Source organism: Ambystoma mexicanum, chromosome 8 (assembly GCF_040938575.1).
Source record: "Ambystoma mexicanum isolate Mex_15411 chromosome 8, UKY_AmexF1_1, whole genome shotgun sequence".
Classification (NCBI taxonomy): domain Eukaryota; kingdom Metazoa; phylum Chordata; class Amphibia; order Caudata; family Ambystomatidae; genus Ambystoma; species Ambystoma mexicanum.
In genome coordinates, this window is record NC_090929.1 from 1,510,036,375 (window position 1) to 1,510,053,085 (window position 16,711).

Below are 16,711 nucleotides of genomic sequence, written 5' to 3' on the forward strand. Positions count from 1 at the left end.
AACAAAACGTTTCCAATTTTACATGGCCCTCACAGATGGGCCCCTCTGATGGTTGCACCTTATTCGATAAAAATGATTACTTAGCTGTAATTCTCTTCAAAGTAATTACTTAGTAGTTTTTTCCAGTTAAAAAAAAAATGTATAATGGGCGTTCCTCCAACGCCCTGCTTACCCGCCTCCCAAACACACCGCTCCCCGTCCCCAAGTACCACTTTACCCCCAAACCTACCTGTATGAATTACTTTGCCTTGAAGTAAGTGCAGTGAAGTGAATTACAACTAGGTAATTCACTTTCATGAAACAAAGGCACATGCTTCTGGTGCCAGGCTGCCACGTTTCTCTTTCACAAAATATGGTGCTTTTCCAATGTTCAAAGGACCTAAGAATTGGGCCCTCAGTATTCTGCATGACTAAAGCATTTGCGTGATATGGAAGGAGACATTTATTGCACCTCATGCTTAACAAAATGCACATTATGTCTTCCAATGTGTCTTTATGTAATGCAATTGGCGTTGAGGAATTAGCTCTGGTATAGAACATTATTTATTTATTTGTACATTCATTAAGCGCACATAACCCTTCGGCATCGAGGCATTCATAACAAAATCACTTTATAAAACTGTGATGAAATGCATATTTCCACCGTTACTCATTTGAATTTACGGATAAATACATGTCACAGAGCTACAAAATGGAAGAACCCCCTGAAAATGTGTATTGCTTCAAATAGGATTACAAAACCTAAACTCAAGAGCACCTGTGCCTGCAGCCTGCAGCTAGGAAATGGACATTGACATGTTCCTTTTCTCAATTCAAGGACTTTATGTCAATAGTGCAATGAGCGGTCCAATGTCAATAGCATTGCCAATATCATACTGGGGGCGTAGTGGTACATACCATGAGGTCTTTTCTGGAGCGGGAGCATAGTACCTGTGCAAACTGGTGGTGAGAACCCTCTATAGCTCTGGGGAAAGGATTCATCCTGGACACAAAATAGGACACGGTTATGCAGAAAATGTGAGGGTATCAGAAGACATTTGCATATGTTCTTACCTATGAGAGAATCCTTTTTTTGGGTAAGTGCAGCTAACGACCGCGGAATCAATCTGGCTAGTAACTGGCGGTTGTTTGTTAGGAGAGGAAGACAACAAGGTCTCATTTTGTCTACTTTTTAAGTTTATTGTTGATTTATAACACGCTTAATACCAGCGAGTGGCTTCTAAGCGTGGGATCGGGATTCAAACGTATGTTGCAGCGAGTTGTTTTGCTTCCAAGACAAACGCGTTGCCCCTGAGCTATCCTCCACTTTCCAGATCTCACAGGCCAGCACAATTCATGAAGACATAAGCAACCTGCATTGGCCATAGGGCATCTTAAACCCCCTTGACAATCTTAAACAATGAACCCCAAAGTCACACCCGTCTACAAAATCCTGAAATGTATCTTTTTTTTGTCTATGGTCTCTGAAAGATATATCCCTGTCATGTACAATTCTGGAGACAAAAGTGGTGGCACCGTTTTGATAAACCTTACTTTACAATCAAGTTTAGGATTTGATGAATATAGCCACACAGGTACGGTTCCTGAATCCCGGGTAGGATAGGTCTGAAAGTTTTAACGTTGTTCCCATAATGTTATCTGCCGCTTCATACGGCAAGGAGCGCAGTTTCCTTGTACTCCAGCTCCGTCCCATTCCCCATCAGCCCCTTGACCCACTTATGGAGCCGGCTGTAGAGCGGGATCCCTTGCTTTTCCCTGTACAGGTAGACTCCGGTGATGGCGTTCCACTGCAAGCTTGACTGCACCTCGTTGACTGGGTTTTCCTCTATCATCTCCTTCTCATCTTTATCGAGTGCTACAAAGCCAAAAAACTGCTTGACGTTGCTGGCGGCAAGGATCTTGGCATGGACATGGGCCGTGCGATTGAAGAGCTGGCTTTCCGTGGAGCGATACTGCGACCAGTAGGCCTCCTGGTGGTAGCTCAGCGGAGAGGTACACCGCTGGAGGCACTTGACGAGAAAGATGGCAACGGCGACCGCAGCAATAAGCATCCACCCAATGAGCTGAGGAGACAGGAACCACAAACATTTTTTAGATACATACATTATGTTAAGTTGACCTATACCACGCACTGTTACCATTTGCATGAAAATCAATCCCACTCTGTTCTTGCATACCCACCGCTATCACTCTACTACGTCAAGAGCTTCGTGTTTGCGGTCAAAGGTTCTTTAGCACAATGCATTATTTAAGACAGCGGTTCTAGTTTCATTTTTATCTCTGAAATCTTCACTGAATGTGCTGAAAAGCATAGCCGATCTTTGTACACATTTTTAAGAATCATTTATATTCAAAACCATATAATCTTAATGGTGATTATTGTGGTCCTTGTCCATGGTAATGCATTAATGAGTAAAGCAACTAATTAAATTGTTGTGATATGTGAAAAATGCAGACAGACTTTCATGGATTTTAAGGCTTTGCGAAAGTACGAAAGTCAAAAATTGGGTAGTGATCCCCAAGTGGGTAAACAAAAGAACAAAACAACAAGGCAACTGATGTGTCTTCAGAGGAACTTGCAGTTTGGCTCTGCCTTTTCTTTCCAAAACTCAGCTTGTCGCTACAAAGTTCTAAGCATCACTTCCCGTTTTGGTATCCGGTCCTCTGTCTGACACATCTCATGTATATATATATTAGGGGTGTCACGGTATTAGTTTTATGACGGTACGATAACCTTCTTGCCAAATGACGGTATATCATGGTTATCGCGGTATAGCAGGTGGAGTTAACTAATCTTAACAAATATTTTCTAAAAGGTCATAAATTGACAGATTTATCATCACAAACAAAACCAGGCACCCAGGGCCAGAATTGGGCTTTTCAACATACTTTCCACTGAAATGCCTTGCTTCCACCAAACACAAACACACGTGTGGAGAGGAGGAGGGGGGGAGCCCTGCTGCAACTGGCAAAGCAAAATGAATAGCTTTTCATAAGTGGTCATTTAGGCTTTATGCTCCCCCACTGGCTACTGGTGAAGATGAACATGTTGCCATCTTGATAACCTGCATGCCACCGATCAATGGAGGCTGATAGTAGTATACGCTTGTGCGCATATACACACACAGACACACACACACACACACAGACGCACTCTCTTTACGTTACAGCCTTTAGTTTACTTGCGGGCCAAAAGGTGTTCAGTAATCACGGACATGTTACCCTTTGGTATGGCAGCAGGGAATACCCACAGAGATGAGTGAATTTCACAGTGTGACTTATTATATGTAAATTCAATGATAGAACCAGGGAAATCCCCCATTGCCATATGTTTAGAGAACATTATCCATTATAAATATATAAACCCCAAAGCCGCCAACCCAAAGTAAACCCTTTTCCTTCTTGGCACTGTATCTATTCTTCCTATTGCTAACATATTGATTTTGTGTCAGGCACGTGTGGTTTATGGAATGGCATTAAAAACTGCTCCAACTGAAACTACTTGGCAGACGGTACAACCAACAGTGCAAGACCAAGACTGCGCGGCACTTGCTTACTGCAGCCTTTCCAAATCAGATTGAAAAGCACACTTTACGGTATGAACGGTATAACGGTATAAACAATGTGACGGTTATTATTGTTCAATTAAGTGGTTCACAGTATCTTTAACGGTATACCGTTATACCGTTACATCCCTAATATATATATTATATATATATATATATATATATATATGTATATATATATATATATATATACATATATATATATATATATATATATATATGTTACAAGATGAATTATGAGCTGTTTTTTCTTGAATAGCATTTCTTATATATAGTCTATGTGGATATGTTGGTCGTTAATAACTAAGGGGCATTAGCACTAGGCACTTTATAGTAGCAATATTGATATGCATGATGCACTTTAATACGAGCAGTGTTTGCACGCACTATGCACTTTAATATTGATAGGTTTTTTACCCTATAGCAGTCCATGTATGCATCCCCTGTTCTGTGAGATATACTTTAGAGGGTCACATCACCTCTGATATACCAACGTGTGGTAATGACAATCTTATTACAGTTTGAGTGTATGGATATTAATTAGCACTTCCCAAAGACAGGAACTATATAGTTTTCTATTTATGGTTTTGCATGCATGGACGGAGAGCTCTATGTACTTTATTGTTACTGCTTTTGGCAATTATTGCTGTTTGGCATATTTTGCACATTGCATTTCTGCTTTGCGAATTTGCACTGTCCATGTCCACTTTACATCATAGGCGATATTTCTATAAACTTTGATAGCTTGCTCAGACGTAAATGTGGTAGTAGATTGTGAGAGTATCGAGACTGGCCCATCCCACATGGAGGAATGGCATTATGTCCATTACAGACTACACTTGCATACATTTGTGTCCCTCTCCTTGTGAGTTAGGACACAGAGATGTGAGTACCTTGTTAAAGAGGTTCTCTACATCTAGCGGGCTGCCATTGCCTATTGAGGCGTTATTAGCACAGTAATAGAGAACATGCTCATAAAGCAGTTTAGAATAAATTGTTCATGGCTAAATAATGTATTGCCATGTACTTACGTTGCGTGACTTCTTATTTAAGAATACAGGTGGCTATTTTCCTCCATTTCGTATGCATTAGTTCACAATGACATTTATTCTAGTTACAAGAGATATTATGCCTATTGCATGGATTTTCACTACGCTGTTGTATTACGTTCAAATATGGCCGCCCTCTGATACTAAGAATGTGGTGTCATGGGGAAGTGGTCACTCTTTATACTACCATAGAGCTGTTAAGGTTCAAAAGGAAGTCCATTATCTGTGTTTACCCTACCTACGTGATCAAGCGGTCAGAATACCGTGAAATGCGTTATTTACAGTTCAGGTTTCTTCTTCTCCGACGTACATGCATCAATAAAGTAATTTTTGTGCTGCCTGGAAACATTGTGATGTCCCTTTGTTGCTGAGCAGACATTGTCATTTCTCAGCTTCCCTCAGGAGTGCATTCCGCCAGATGTGCTTTCTACGAAGGCTTTTCTTTTTTTGAAATATTTTCGCGCCAAGGGCTCAACGGTGCTGGAACTTGCATCCGCCCACCAAACAGAAGCACACAGCAACGCCAATTTGATCCGCAGTTGGGGTTGTCTGTGCGCTCCGGATTATTTACAGCGACTACGCGCCATGAGGCAACAGTGACGGTGCACATAGTAGCAGCTTGCCGACATTGCGGATTGGGAACTCGCCGCGTTGGAGGATGCGGGGAACACCCATTTGCTGATGTAGGTTTGCACTGGTGCACTCTTTCTGTTTTTTACATGTGCCTCGTGCTTCTTAGACAGTCCGTAAGGAAACAACAGTTCATTCACAAGATGGAGACTGTTATCGCATGAGAGCGAACATTGGTTCATGTCAAAGGGCACATCAGCATCCAGACAGCACAGTACATACTAATCATGACATCACAACAGGAGAGGGAGAACCTGCAAAAAGTACAAGCTGCCTCACTTTTCTGTGAGAAGCAACCACTTACCGACAACACTATACCTAAGGAACAATCCTTGGAGGTAGAGCCTAATAATGAAGTCAGACTGTTAAGAGATTTGGAGAAATTATAACAACGAGAGATCAGCAAGTGGTGGGAGGAACACTCTCTTCAAAATTATATCGATGTGGGACACATTCCAAAAGGCTTACATATCCTCACCACACCCTCCTTTGAAGAACAAGACCCAGCCATGCTGCAAGAATGGGGAGAGTCCAGCAACACTTGTTTGGTAACCTTCTTGAATATTTTGATCAAATATGCCAGAATGGATTGGCATAAAATACTTGGCAGAATTCAAGAGATAGAGGAGCAACTACAGAGCCTAGACACAAGTGAAGAGGGCAAGACCATTCGTACCAGCATGGAGAAGGGATACAAAGCGTTTGAGGAGGATATCAAATTGAGAAAACTAAGAAAATGTATTTGGGATAAAAAGGACTATGAACAAGGAAGGGTGTTGACCTTTGCTAAATGCTTTGACACTTTACGACAAAAGCTTCCCATTCAACCATCTAATCCCACGAATGTCAGCTCCACTGACTCATCATCCTCTGATGTTAACACTACCGAAAGTGAAAGTGAAAGTGAACAGCCCTCTAGAAAGCTTAATTTATTAGAGGAAATGAGACTTTCAGGTATAGAAGGCAGACTCAACAATGGCAAGAAAACAAGAGGCAGAGGAAGAGGAAAACCCTTGGGCCAAATAGGAAGAAAAAAACAAGAAGGGGAAAGCGTTGCATCAACATCAAATGTGGACAGAACGGAGTGGCGAACACGCTCTGGAGCAAAGAAATAACTCAAACGACTATGGATTAATCAGATATGTCCATCATAAATTTGTCAACCCATCCACTCACCCTTGAAGAAACACAAGTCCTGAATTTGGGTCTCAATTTTTGTCCTACATCGTTATACAATTATGCTGAAACCCGCATTGATTTTGACAAGTACATGCGCAAAGGTAAATTAAAAAAATTCTTTGCCATGAAAACCTAAACCCAAGCCCTGCCCCCAAGGATTTACCAATGTCTCTATTCAAGACATGCTAACACTGAGTGATCGTGAGCACTTGGGAACCGAAGACACCAATATTGATAATACTTGGGATGAAGAATGGGAATCAATGAATATTGACACAACCGGCCAGGTAAGACAGAACTAAAAGTAAAATCGTGATTCAATCCTATGTTTAACCCGGGAGGGCATGTAGAGGCCTTCCAGGATTTGGTTGTCAATGACTTTAAAAAAATTAGGAAAAAATGGGTTGCTCTCAGTAAAAATCGAACCCCTTCACAACAACGAATGGGTTACACAACTGGGTGCTATGACGGATTATATTATCAAACCGTCTGACAAAGGGACAAATATAGTGATCGTGAAGACTATATAAAAGAGGCCCAAAGACAACTAATGGATAAAGACTGCTATGCAAAATTGATTGACGATCCTTCACAGGCCATGAGTAACAAACATCGTGAACTTTTACACACATGGAAAGAGAGAGACCTGTTGGATGAAGATATATGTACATTCTTACATCCTAAATTCCCTGTTATTCAAGCGACTTATTTCCTGCCCAAAGTGCACAAGAGTTTGTCAAGGCCCCCGGGCAGACCAATAGTAACACTATGTGGGGCCCGGTTAGAAAATATCTCAAGATTCATAGACAAGACACTGGTATCTTTTGTGACTTATTTGCCTTCTTATCTAAAAGATACCAATGATTTCTTGAGTCGTATTGATGGAATACCATGGGAATCTACTTATATACTCATGACATTAGATGTAGTCTCTCTCTATACGTCAATCAAACATTCTGATGGCCTCAATGCATGCAAATATTTTTTACATACTAGATCCATGAACTATCTTCAACATGGGCGCATGATACTCGAGATGATTAATCTTTGTTTGACTAATAACTGCTTCCTTTTCAATAAGCAGTTTTTTATTCAACTTCAAGACACTGCTATGGGCACTACTTTTGCCCCTTCGTATGCCAACTTGATTATGGGCTGGTGGAAGAAGTTCATGGTCTGGCATCCCAGAAACAGTCAATATACAGCTAAAATTACCTTATGACTACGGTATGTTGATGATTTGTTTGTTATCTGGGAAGGCACTAGGTCGGAATGGTTGGACTTTGTTAAGAGATTAAATATTAACAAACACAATTTGAAATTCACTGAAAGCCACAGCAAGGCTGCTATCATATTCTTGGATATTCTTGTTACTGTGGCTCAAGGTGAACTGACCACCAGTCTGTCTAGGAAGCCGACTAGTTCTAACATACCACTCCACGCGAAGAGTAACCACCCCACAGCCCTAAAGTGGAGTATCCCATATGGGGGAATTCATTTGCATACGTAGAAACTGTTCGAAAATGGACACCTTTGATAGCGAATGTGCCCTGATGACCCAAAAGTTCAAACGGCGGGTTTACTCCAAAAGAATACTTGAGAGAGCCTTTTTGAAAGCCAGAGACATCGATCAATCTCTACTATTGGTAGCAGGTACCCTAAAAGAGAAAACTACAGACATGGGGGAGTCACGTTTCATTTTGACCTACGGTAATGGAGCACAGAATATTCGTTAGGTTATGCAGAGACACTGATCTCAAATTAGATGAACATTTGAGTAAAATTTTGGGAGACAGAATAAACATTACATTCCGTAGGTCTACCTTGTTTAAAGATATTCTAGTACCGGGTTTTATGAGCCCTACTAACAACTTGTCATGCAGCTGGATGAACACTAAAATGCTAGGCTTTCAAAAATGCTCTGAATGTAAAGCCTGAACCTATGCTGCCAGTACCATTTGTTATCTACATCCTATTTTGGGCAAGAACAGTAAGATTGCGTCAAGCATTACATGTGAAACCGCGTTTGTGGTTTATGTATTAAATTGCCCATGTGACAAATGGTTTGTGGGTAGCACTATAGGAAAACTGAAATTGAGAGTGCTCCAACACATTAGGGCAATCAAAAACATAGACCCCGCTTCCCCGATGTCTCTCCATTTCAAGACAAAACATGGAGGCAAACTAGAGGGGTTTTCTTTCTTTGGTATCCATACAGTACCCAACTCACCCATAGGAGGAAATCGAGAGCTTTTGTTAAGGCAATAAGAAACTAAATGTATTCTGGACCTTGAGACCAAAAGACCCAGGGATCACAACCTGGATGAGGCATTGTACACAATTTTCGGCACTTGAATACACTTGCCTACATTTCCTTTGTATTATGTGAACATGACTGTGACCCGCAACTCATCAAATAGAGTTTATTTCCGTAATTATTGGGGAAATACTTTTTTGCCACATAGCTTTCTCTAAATGTTTACATGTTCTTGAATTTATGCATCTCACTATTTTGTTTATCTGATTCTGAATTTTTTATTCACACACATGAATTTTGGTTCTTGGTTGTTGGTTGTTTCTTACGGAATTCTGAGGGAATTCTTGCTTATTTTTAGTACAATGAAAGTTTGTCTAGGTTTGGGATTTAATTTGATCTCTTTTATCCGTTTTATAACACAGAGATTTTTGGACTTCTAACCTTTTGTCCCTACCTCAGTTTGAGTTTGCTACAATTTATATTTACAATGCTTAGTGTGGCATAGACGCTGCACTCTTAAGAATTTTTTCTTGAATAGCATTTTTTATATATGGTCTATGTGGATATGTTGGTCGTTAATAACTAAGGGGCATTAGTACTAGGCACTTTATAGTAGCAATATTGATATACATGATGCACTTTAATACGAGCAGTGTTTGCACGCGCTATGCACTTTAATATTGATAGGTTTTTTACCCTATAGCACTCCATGTATGCATCCCCTGTTCTGTGAGATATACTTTAGAGGGTCACATCACCTAATATACCAACGTGTGGTAATGACAATCTTATTACAGTTTGATTGTATGGATATTAATTAGTACTTCTCAAAGACAGGAACTATATAGTTTTCTATTTATGGTTTTGCATGCATGGACGGAGAGATCTATGTACTTTATTGTTACTGCTTTTGGCAATTATTGCTGTTTGGCATATTTTGCACATTGCATTTCTGCTTTGTGAATTTGCACTGTCCATGTCCACTTTCCATCATAGGCGATATTTCTATGAACTTTGATACCTTGCTCAGACGTAAATGTGGTAGTATATTGTGAGAGTATCTAGACTGGCCCATCCCATATGGAGGAATGGCATTATGTCCATTACGGACTACACTTGCATACGTTTGTGTCCCTCTCCTTGTGAGTTAGGATACAGAGCTGTGACTACCTTGTTAAAGAGGTTCTCTACATCTAGCGGGCTGCCATTGCCTATTGAGGCTTTATTAGCACAGTAATAGAGAACATGCTCATAAAGCAGCTCAGAATATTCTGTTCATGGTTAAATAATGTATTGCCATGTACTTACGTTGCCTGACTTCTTATTTAAGAATACAGGTGGCTATTTTCCTCCATTTGGTATGCGTTAGTTCACAGTGACATTAATTCTAGTTACCAGAGGAATTATGCCTATTACATGCATTTTCACTGTGCTGTTGTTTTATGTTCAAATATAGCCACCCTCTGATACTAAGAATGTGGTGTCATGGGGAAGTGGCCACTTTACATACTACCATAGAGCTGTTAAGGTTCAAAAGAAAGTCCATTATCTCTGTTTACCCTACCTACGTGATCAAGCAGTCAGAATACCACGAAACATGTCATTTACAGTCCAGGTTTTTTCTTCTCCGACGCACATGCATCAATAAAGGAATTTTTGTGCTGCCTGGGAATATTGTGCTTTTTATTAAACAAAAAAAAAGAAAAAATATATATATATATAAAACGCTTAGGTATGTTTCTGTACTCAGCTGATGCAATTTATCCATGTTAGGTTGGCCTTTACTGTTGAAATGGCAAACTGCACCTCTGTGTGCCCTTCCACTTCAACAACAGCTATCATTTTAACAAACGGAGTGAGCACGGGTCTACGCTGTCACCTTCACCTTCTACTATCGCAAACATTTGGATTAATTTCTAATGACTTCTTTCCAACCCCACTTCTCTTCACACAGGCCACGCCTATTCCAGTGTCTATGAACAGTTAATTACCAGCTCAAAATTTCAGTCTTTAAAGAGCGAAACGCTGTAAGACGAATGCCTCCTCATGAGCTAAAACCAAAAGTAGGTGCTGTAATTATGCTGCTATGTAATCTTATGCCATCCGAGGGACTCTCTGGTGAAACAAGGTTAACTCTACAAAGACAAATCATAGAGGCCTGTGTAAACAATGGATTAAACTCTGTCACTGTTCTTATACCCTGCATACCTCTCATTCCATCTAATACAAATATGCCTTTCAAATTAAAAAGAAGACAGTTTCCCATACGTTTAGCCTTTTCAATTACCATTAATAAGTCACAGGGACCTACGCCCCCTCCCTGGAAGTGATCAGTAGCAATTCTGATATTCAAGAAAGGGGACAGAAGTGACCCTTTGAATACCGGCCAATATTGACCTTTAAGATATGCTAGAAGGGTGTGTATTACGCTGGGAACAGCTCCTCTCCTCCCCTCCTTAATCTGGCTTCCTCTGATGGATCTGGCTATTAATATCCTGAATCCAGTTATTGCTATGGATATTATATTTTTCACATATGTTTTTCCCTTGCAATACAGCCCAGCACCAGATGGAATCTTTGACAAATGTTGCATTCCAGCTCCAGTGAAAACTAGAAATGCATCCGTGAGAACCGACTAGCCGAGGAGGGAAATGCTTGAGTCAATGCTTCTTATCCAGTGGGGGCTTCTGTAGAGGGGCACTAGTGACATTAACGTAGTAGTATTCTTGGTATAACTACTCCCACCCTGCGCTACCCATCGTCATTTTCAAGCAACTAGAAGAAAGGCCTTAAGAACTTCATCTGTATTCCACATCACAGCATGTATATTGATGACTTTCTTTATAGTTTGTTTTGTTGTGACTGTCTGTGACCTCAGATCGTCCACCTGATTTGTTAGCCTAATGCTTTAGGAGGACATTTTGAAGCCCTTTTCTATGTCTCTTTCATTCTAGCCATTTGCCCATCTATCTCTACCAACCTATGCATGCATCTGCATATTCTATTGCCCATCAATTACATTGTGTCTATCATGAAGATGTTCCCTGACTATCTCCAGTGGTTTTTGGTGGGGTCGGTGTCAGTATCGGTGCCACAACCCGTGGCCTTATGCTCTGCCCAAAGACAGTACCTGCAGGATCCCCATGGACCCCCTACCATGCCCCAGCTCTTTGGAAGGAGACTGTTACCGGAAGTGTGCCAATGCTATGCCTGCCCCACTAAGGGACAATACAAATTGTAACTTGCATTGTTCTTATGGCACAGGGTGGGTTATGGTATGACTAGACTGGATCAGTCTATGGAGAACAAACAGAGTACCTACCATGGGGAAGAACAGGGCTGTGTTCAGATCTGCTAAATGCAGTACAGTTCATATGCTGCATCAATATCATGGTCAGATACAGCGAGAAGATCTGCCCAGCAGGAATGCCAATGTGCATTTCAAAATGATGGACAAGCCTCGAGTAAGGCTGATCCGGGATACTGAATAGCCCACCAGGCCTTCATAGCTGGCAGGTGCACTAAAGCACAGGGACCCAATATGCCAACTGCAATCCAGCCACATTTACACCATAAAGGTACAAATCTCAGGGAACAGAGCCCAGAGGGGTAGATGAGTATGGAATAAACCTCCCTGGCACCATAGCGGCACGGTGGGTGGTAGGAGTGGAGAAGAGAGGCATGGAGACTGGCAGAGACAAGGGGGCGGAAGAGGAGAGATGGTGGGAGATAGTTGCAACACAGCGAAAAGAGGAGGTGTAAGGATTATGTAAAAAGGAGGCTGGAGGGAGGAAGGGAGAGGAAGGAGGTGGGAGGAGTAGAAGGAATGCTGGGAGTGACATCAAAGAGGACGTTTGGAAAGGTGTTGTGAGGAAGAAGGTGGAGAGACCTCCAGAGAGGAGGCTGGAAGAAGGTAGTGTTCACAACAGAGAGGTGGTTGGAGGAATCACCAGGAGGGGCTGCAGGGAGAAGAAGGAGAGGAGAGTACGATAAGGAAGGTTGGGATGAAGATCCTAGAAGGAGTTGAAAGGAAGCATAGTGAAAAGAGGAACAAGTATGGTGAATTGTGACCTAAAGGAGAAGGAGTGAGGAAGGAGAAGAAATCCTCATACAGGTGGGTGGAAGGAACATCAAAAAGAAACAAGAAAAGAAACTCAGAGAGAAGGGGAGAACGTTCTATGGAGAAAAAGAGATCACAGAGGAGGTGGTTCGGAGACATATTAAAGGGGAGAGTGGAAGTGGCAGGAGGCAGGAGAAAAAAGGAACTGGAAAGAGATTCGAGGTAGAAGATCAGAGGGAGTGACAGAAATTAAAGAAGGTCAGAATCAGGAGGAGGCAGTATGCAGGTGGGCTAGAAGTAGAAGTTACCGGCACAGTAGTACCTAGGCACAGGTGCAGTGACAGGAGAGTGGGGAGAAGGATTGGGAAAGGCCCCTTTAGGATTGTGATTGTTGCAGGAGGAAGACAAGGTCAGAGCTTTGGGGGACAGAGTCAGGACCCTGGGGCAGAGAGGTGGCGAGCTAGATAAAGTAGAGAAGAGCAGGTTATCAGTCCCATGGTGGAAGCTCTGTGGGTTTGCCTGCCCTTAACGAGCCCCAGCTTTTGGCACATTTCAAGTGTAGCGTGTAAGTGCAGACGGGCCTAGAGATCTCTAGGTGGGGGGGGGGTGGGCACTTCCCACTGTATCTAGGACCCATAGGACCAGGAGACAAGGAAGATGTGTCAGCGACACTTAAACACACAAGGATTCTGAGTGACTGTGAACCAAGCACCGTCTCTAGGCAGGGAACCCGGATTGGGACCTGTAAAGTTAGGAACTAGTGGACTCCAAGAGTAGCCATTCTGTTGTCAAACCTTTTTACAATGCCTTTATTTTGGCTCAAGTATGCACAGAAACCCTGGTTGAACACATACCTCTCTGTGTCTACCTGGTATTGATCCTACCTTGCATTGTGTTAGCATCTACCTATCCCCGTCTGTCTGCCTCATGTTAATTCAGTGCTTTCCTCCGACCTATCTATCCACGCTTACGTTGGAACCAAGTACAAAGGTTCAAGTCCTGGCACCCGAAATTGAAGAACATTCTTTGATCTTGGGCAAACACCTACATCTCCATGTGTCTGTTTTCCCAAATAGAAACAGATGAAACGGGCAGCATAGCATTATTAAGAACTATAGTAAGACTCGTGCGCTTTGAGAAACATGCTCTGCGAGGCGGTCGCAGACTTTTCCAATGTAGAGGTCTACTTTTGTCCCTTTTAAACGCAACTTTTTCCGGCAGAGTGTATTTAAAAAAAAAAAAACAAGAAATTGGCATTCTGGAAAGGATAATGCAAAATATGCCAGCATCAAAAGGATCATTTCTAACCAAGTTCTTCCTGGCTAACACACAATCCATATCGCCCAGTTTTTTTAATTCTGATCAGTGCAAGTAAATTATTAACCAAAGCATGTTCATTGCTTTCATGTGTTTATTCCCCTTTCAGTGTGAAAGTGAGCAGAAGTCATTAATGCCGTGCCTCTGGTGAGATCCGACCCAGGAGTGGAAAGTCGCATTCATCATTTGTGTGTGAGGAGGAACCAGGAGGTCGATCGGAGCACTGTGTGTATGGGGTCCAGAACCGTAACAGGGTCCTAACAAGTACTCCTGAAAGCCACACTGGTAGATTCGGTGAGAGGAGCAGTTATAAAGTGGCCCAGAACCAGGAGTTTGCTTTTGTTTACCTAGAGAGCCATAACACACTTGTAAGTGGGGTGAGAATTGCTAGATGAAGCGATGGCTGCTGTTTGTTTGTAGGACGAGATCCACTGCAATCATATATATGCCTCAATGGCCCACCTGCCTCAGTGCTATCTGGACCCTGCAACTTACCTTTTGGGACACATTCACATGGGGGAACCTGGAGGGTGGGATGGGGGTGAGCTTGGGGTCTGGTGCCCGGGGACAGCAACCCGCTATGTCCGGGGTCTGCAACCTGTGGCTCTGCAGATGTTTTGGACCACAACTCCCATGATCCTCTATATTGACTATAACGGCTAGGGATGATGGGATTTTGTAGTCTAAAACACCTGGATAGCCAAAGGTTGCAGACCCCTGAGCTATGTGATGTAACCCCAGGAGACAAAATACAGAGCTCTCCGAGCACCCCCATCTCATCCCCAATCTCGTGTGTTGGATGCCCCCTTACCCTTAAAGCTCCAGAGCTGCTTGTTATGAATGACTATAGTGGTGAGAATGCAGAAATCATAAAATGGGAGTAAGATGCCCACGGACGCGCGGTTGCTCCAGCGTATCCTGAGCGTCAAGGCGGGAGGAATGCACCAGTGCTGTTTATGCAGCAAATCGCTGTCCCAACTCAAACCTGCTCATTGGGTCCTGCTACTATGCAGGAGAATTTGGAACTTGTGTCATGAGGAGAATCCCACAGAGTGGCCTGGCAGCCTTCCAGAAGAGTTGCTAGTGTGAACGTTGCAGTCAAGTAATTCAAAATGGCTGACATATCCTTTGTAGCCTCAGGCAGTCTTCTACCCAACCAAGAACACGCAGAGAATTGTTTCCAATCACAAGATTACCCGGCCCCACCACTGCAGAGCTGTTTAAGTAGAGACCCTCAGACAGATAGTGTGGTTGTTAAGAGAAGGAGTGTAGACAAGGGCACAGAGTACGCAGTTTCTCCGTGGCATGGGCACCCGGGCCAGAGAAAAAAGACGCAGTATGGATGGCCCTTTGTTTCATCCATACTGTGCCTCTCTCTGGCCTGGGTAAAAGCCACAAACATTTGTAACTAAGCCCTCCCCACTAGGCCCTCATATTGGTGGATGGTCCTGGAGGGGAGGGCTTTGGGACTACCGGAAGCTTCTGTTTTGCTTCTGGTTTGCCTGTGTTTAAGGAAGGAGCAGCAGGCACACGGGACACAACACCACCAGCCGAAGCAGAGAGCAGCACGTTTGGAAAGCAGCTTCAGGTACGTTTTTTTTTCCTTTTACATTTTTGTTTTCTTTTCCCTTATCCCCAGACCGCCCCCATTGCCCCCACCCCCATTCCCGCCACCCCCATTCCCGCCTTCTACATCTGTGCCTCTGTCGGGGGGAAAATTCTGCCGGGGCCTGCTGGCCGTCCGCAGACCCCGGGCAGGGAGGCCCCAACTCCTCCCGCGTATCCCAAAAATGAGTATGAGGCACACGCAAGAAGCAAGGTGATTCTGCTGTTTATTAAACAAACGGCAGGGATGGGTCAAGGATCGTACGCGTCCGTCCTGACACACTCTCTCAAATCGTGGGGCTCGCAGGCCCTTTTTACTTTAGTATGACGCGCTACTTGCGTCCCCTGGGAAAGTTAGCAAAAAACTTATCGCCACTCTGGATTGGTTCCTCGAGTGGTAGGGTTAGCATAGCATACGTATGGAGAACGTTATTAGTGGTTGAGGGTCAGTCAGGTGGTATACTTGGGTTGTCCCTTCAATTAGATACATGAAAATTGTTACATGAAGACCCCTGAGGATTGGCTAATGTTAATGGCGTCAGTGATAAGAGCCCCATGTTCTGATTGGTCCACTCGCGAGCCCCCCAGTCTGGGACCATCGTTGTTCCCAGCTCGCGGTGCACCTGTCATTTGCAACAATGTATAACTATGGGTATGTGCAGACAATGCGAGGATTCGTTCATATGCTGGAGGGCAGACTACTCCCACTGCCGCAGATGTCCATTGAGTCGCTTAATTGTTGCTGCCTGCGTCTCAAAACGTGGGATCCAGGCGCCTCCCTCCTCCTGGGCCTGGCATCCTGTCAGGTTCGGCTTGGTCACGTGAGGAGAGACCGTGGTTGAGGCAGAATTCTGCACATTTAATATTGCATTTTCCACTGTGTGCCTGGCTTAGTTTGCAGGTGTGGCCTTGGCTTCGGCTTGTGGCATGCGAGTTTGCAACATTGTGCCCTTGACTGTCTGTTCTCGCCGGGCTCATTCTGCAGGGTCAGCAATTGTACTCTTGCTCGTTCAATGTTCATGGAGGCTCTTGCTTGCGGCCTACTTGG

General features: G+C 43.2%; 1 protein-coding gene across 3 annotated transcripts in view; it reads right to left on the reverse strand.

Annotated features, from left to right (window-relative positions):
- Positions 1–525: 525 nt before the first annotated feature.
- CALHM2 (calcium homeostasis modulator family member 2) overlaps positions 526–16,711 on the reverse strand; it is a 184,245-nt gene continuing 168,059 nt past the window's right edge. For 2 of the 3 annotated variants that reach the window (XM_069611705.1, XM_069611706.1), the window contains one exon: positions 526–2,063. In XM_069611705.1, coding sequence (XP_069467806.1) covers positions 1,647–2,063 — 417 coding nt within the window. In that variant the 3' untranslated portion in view covers positions 526–1,646. The remainder of the gene's footprint in view (positions 2,064–16,711) is intronic. The other variant, XM_069611707.1, reaches the window with a different exon arrangement.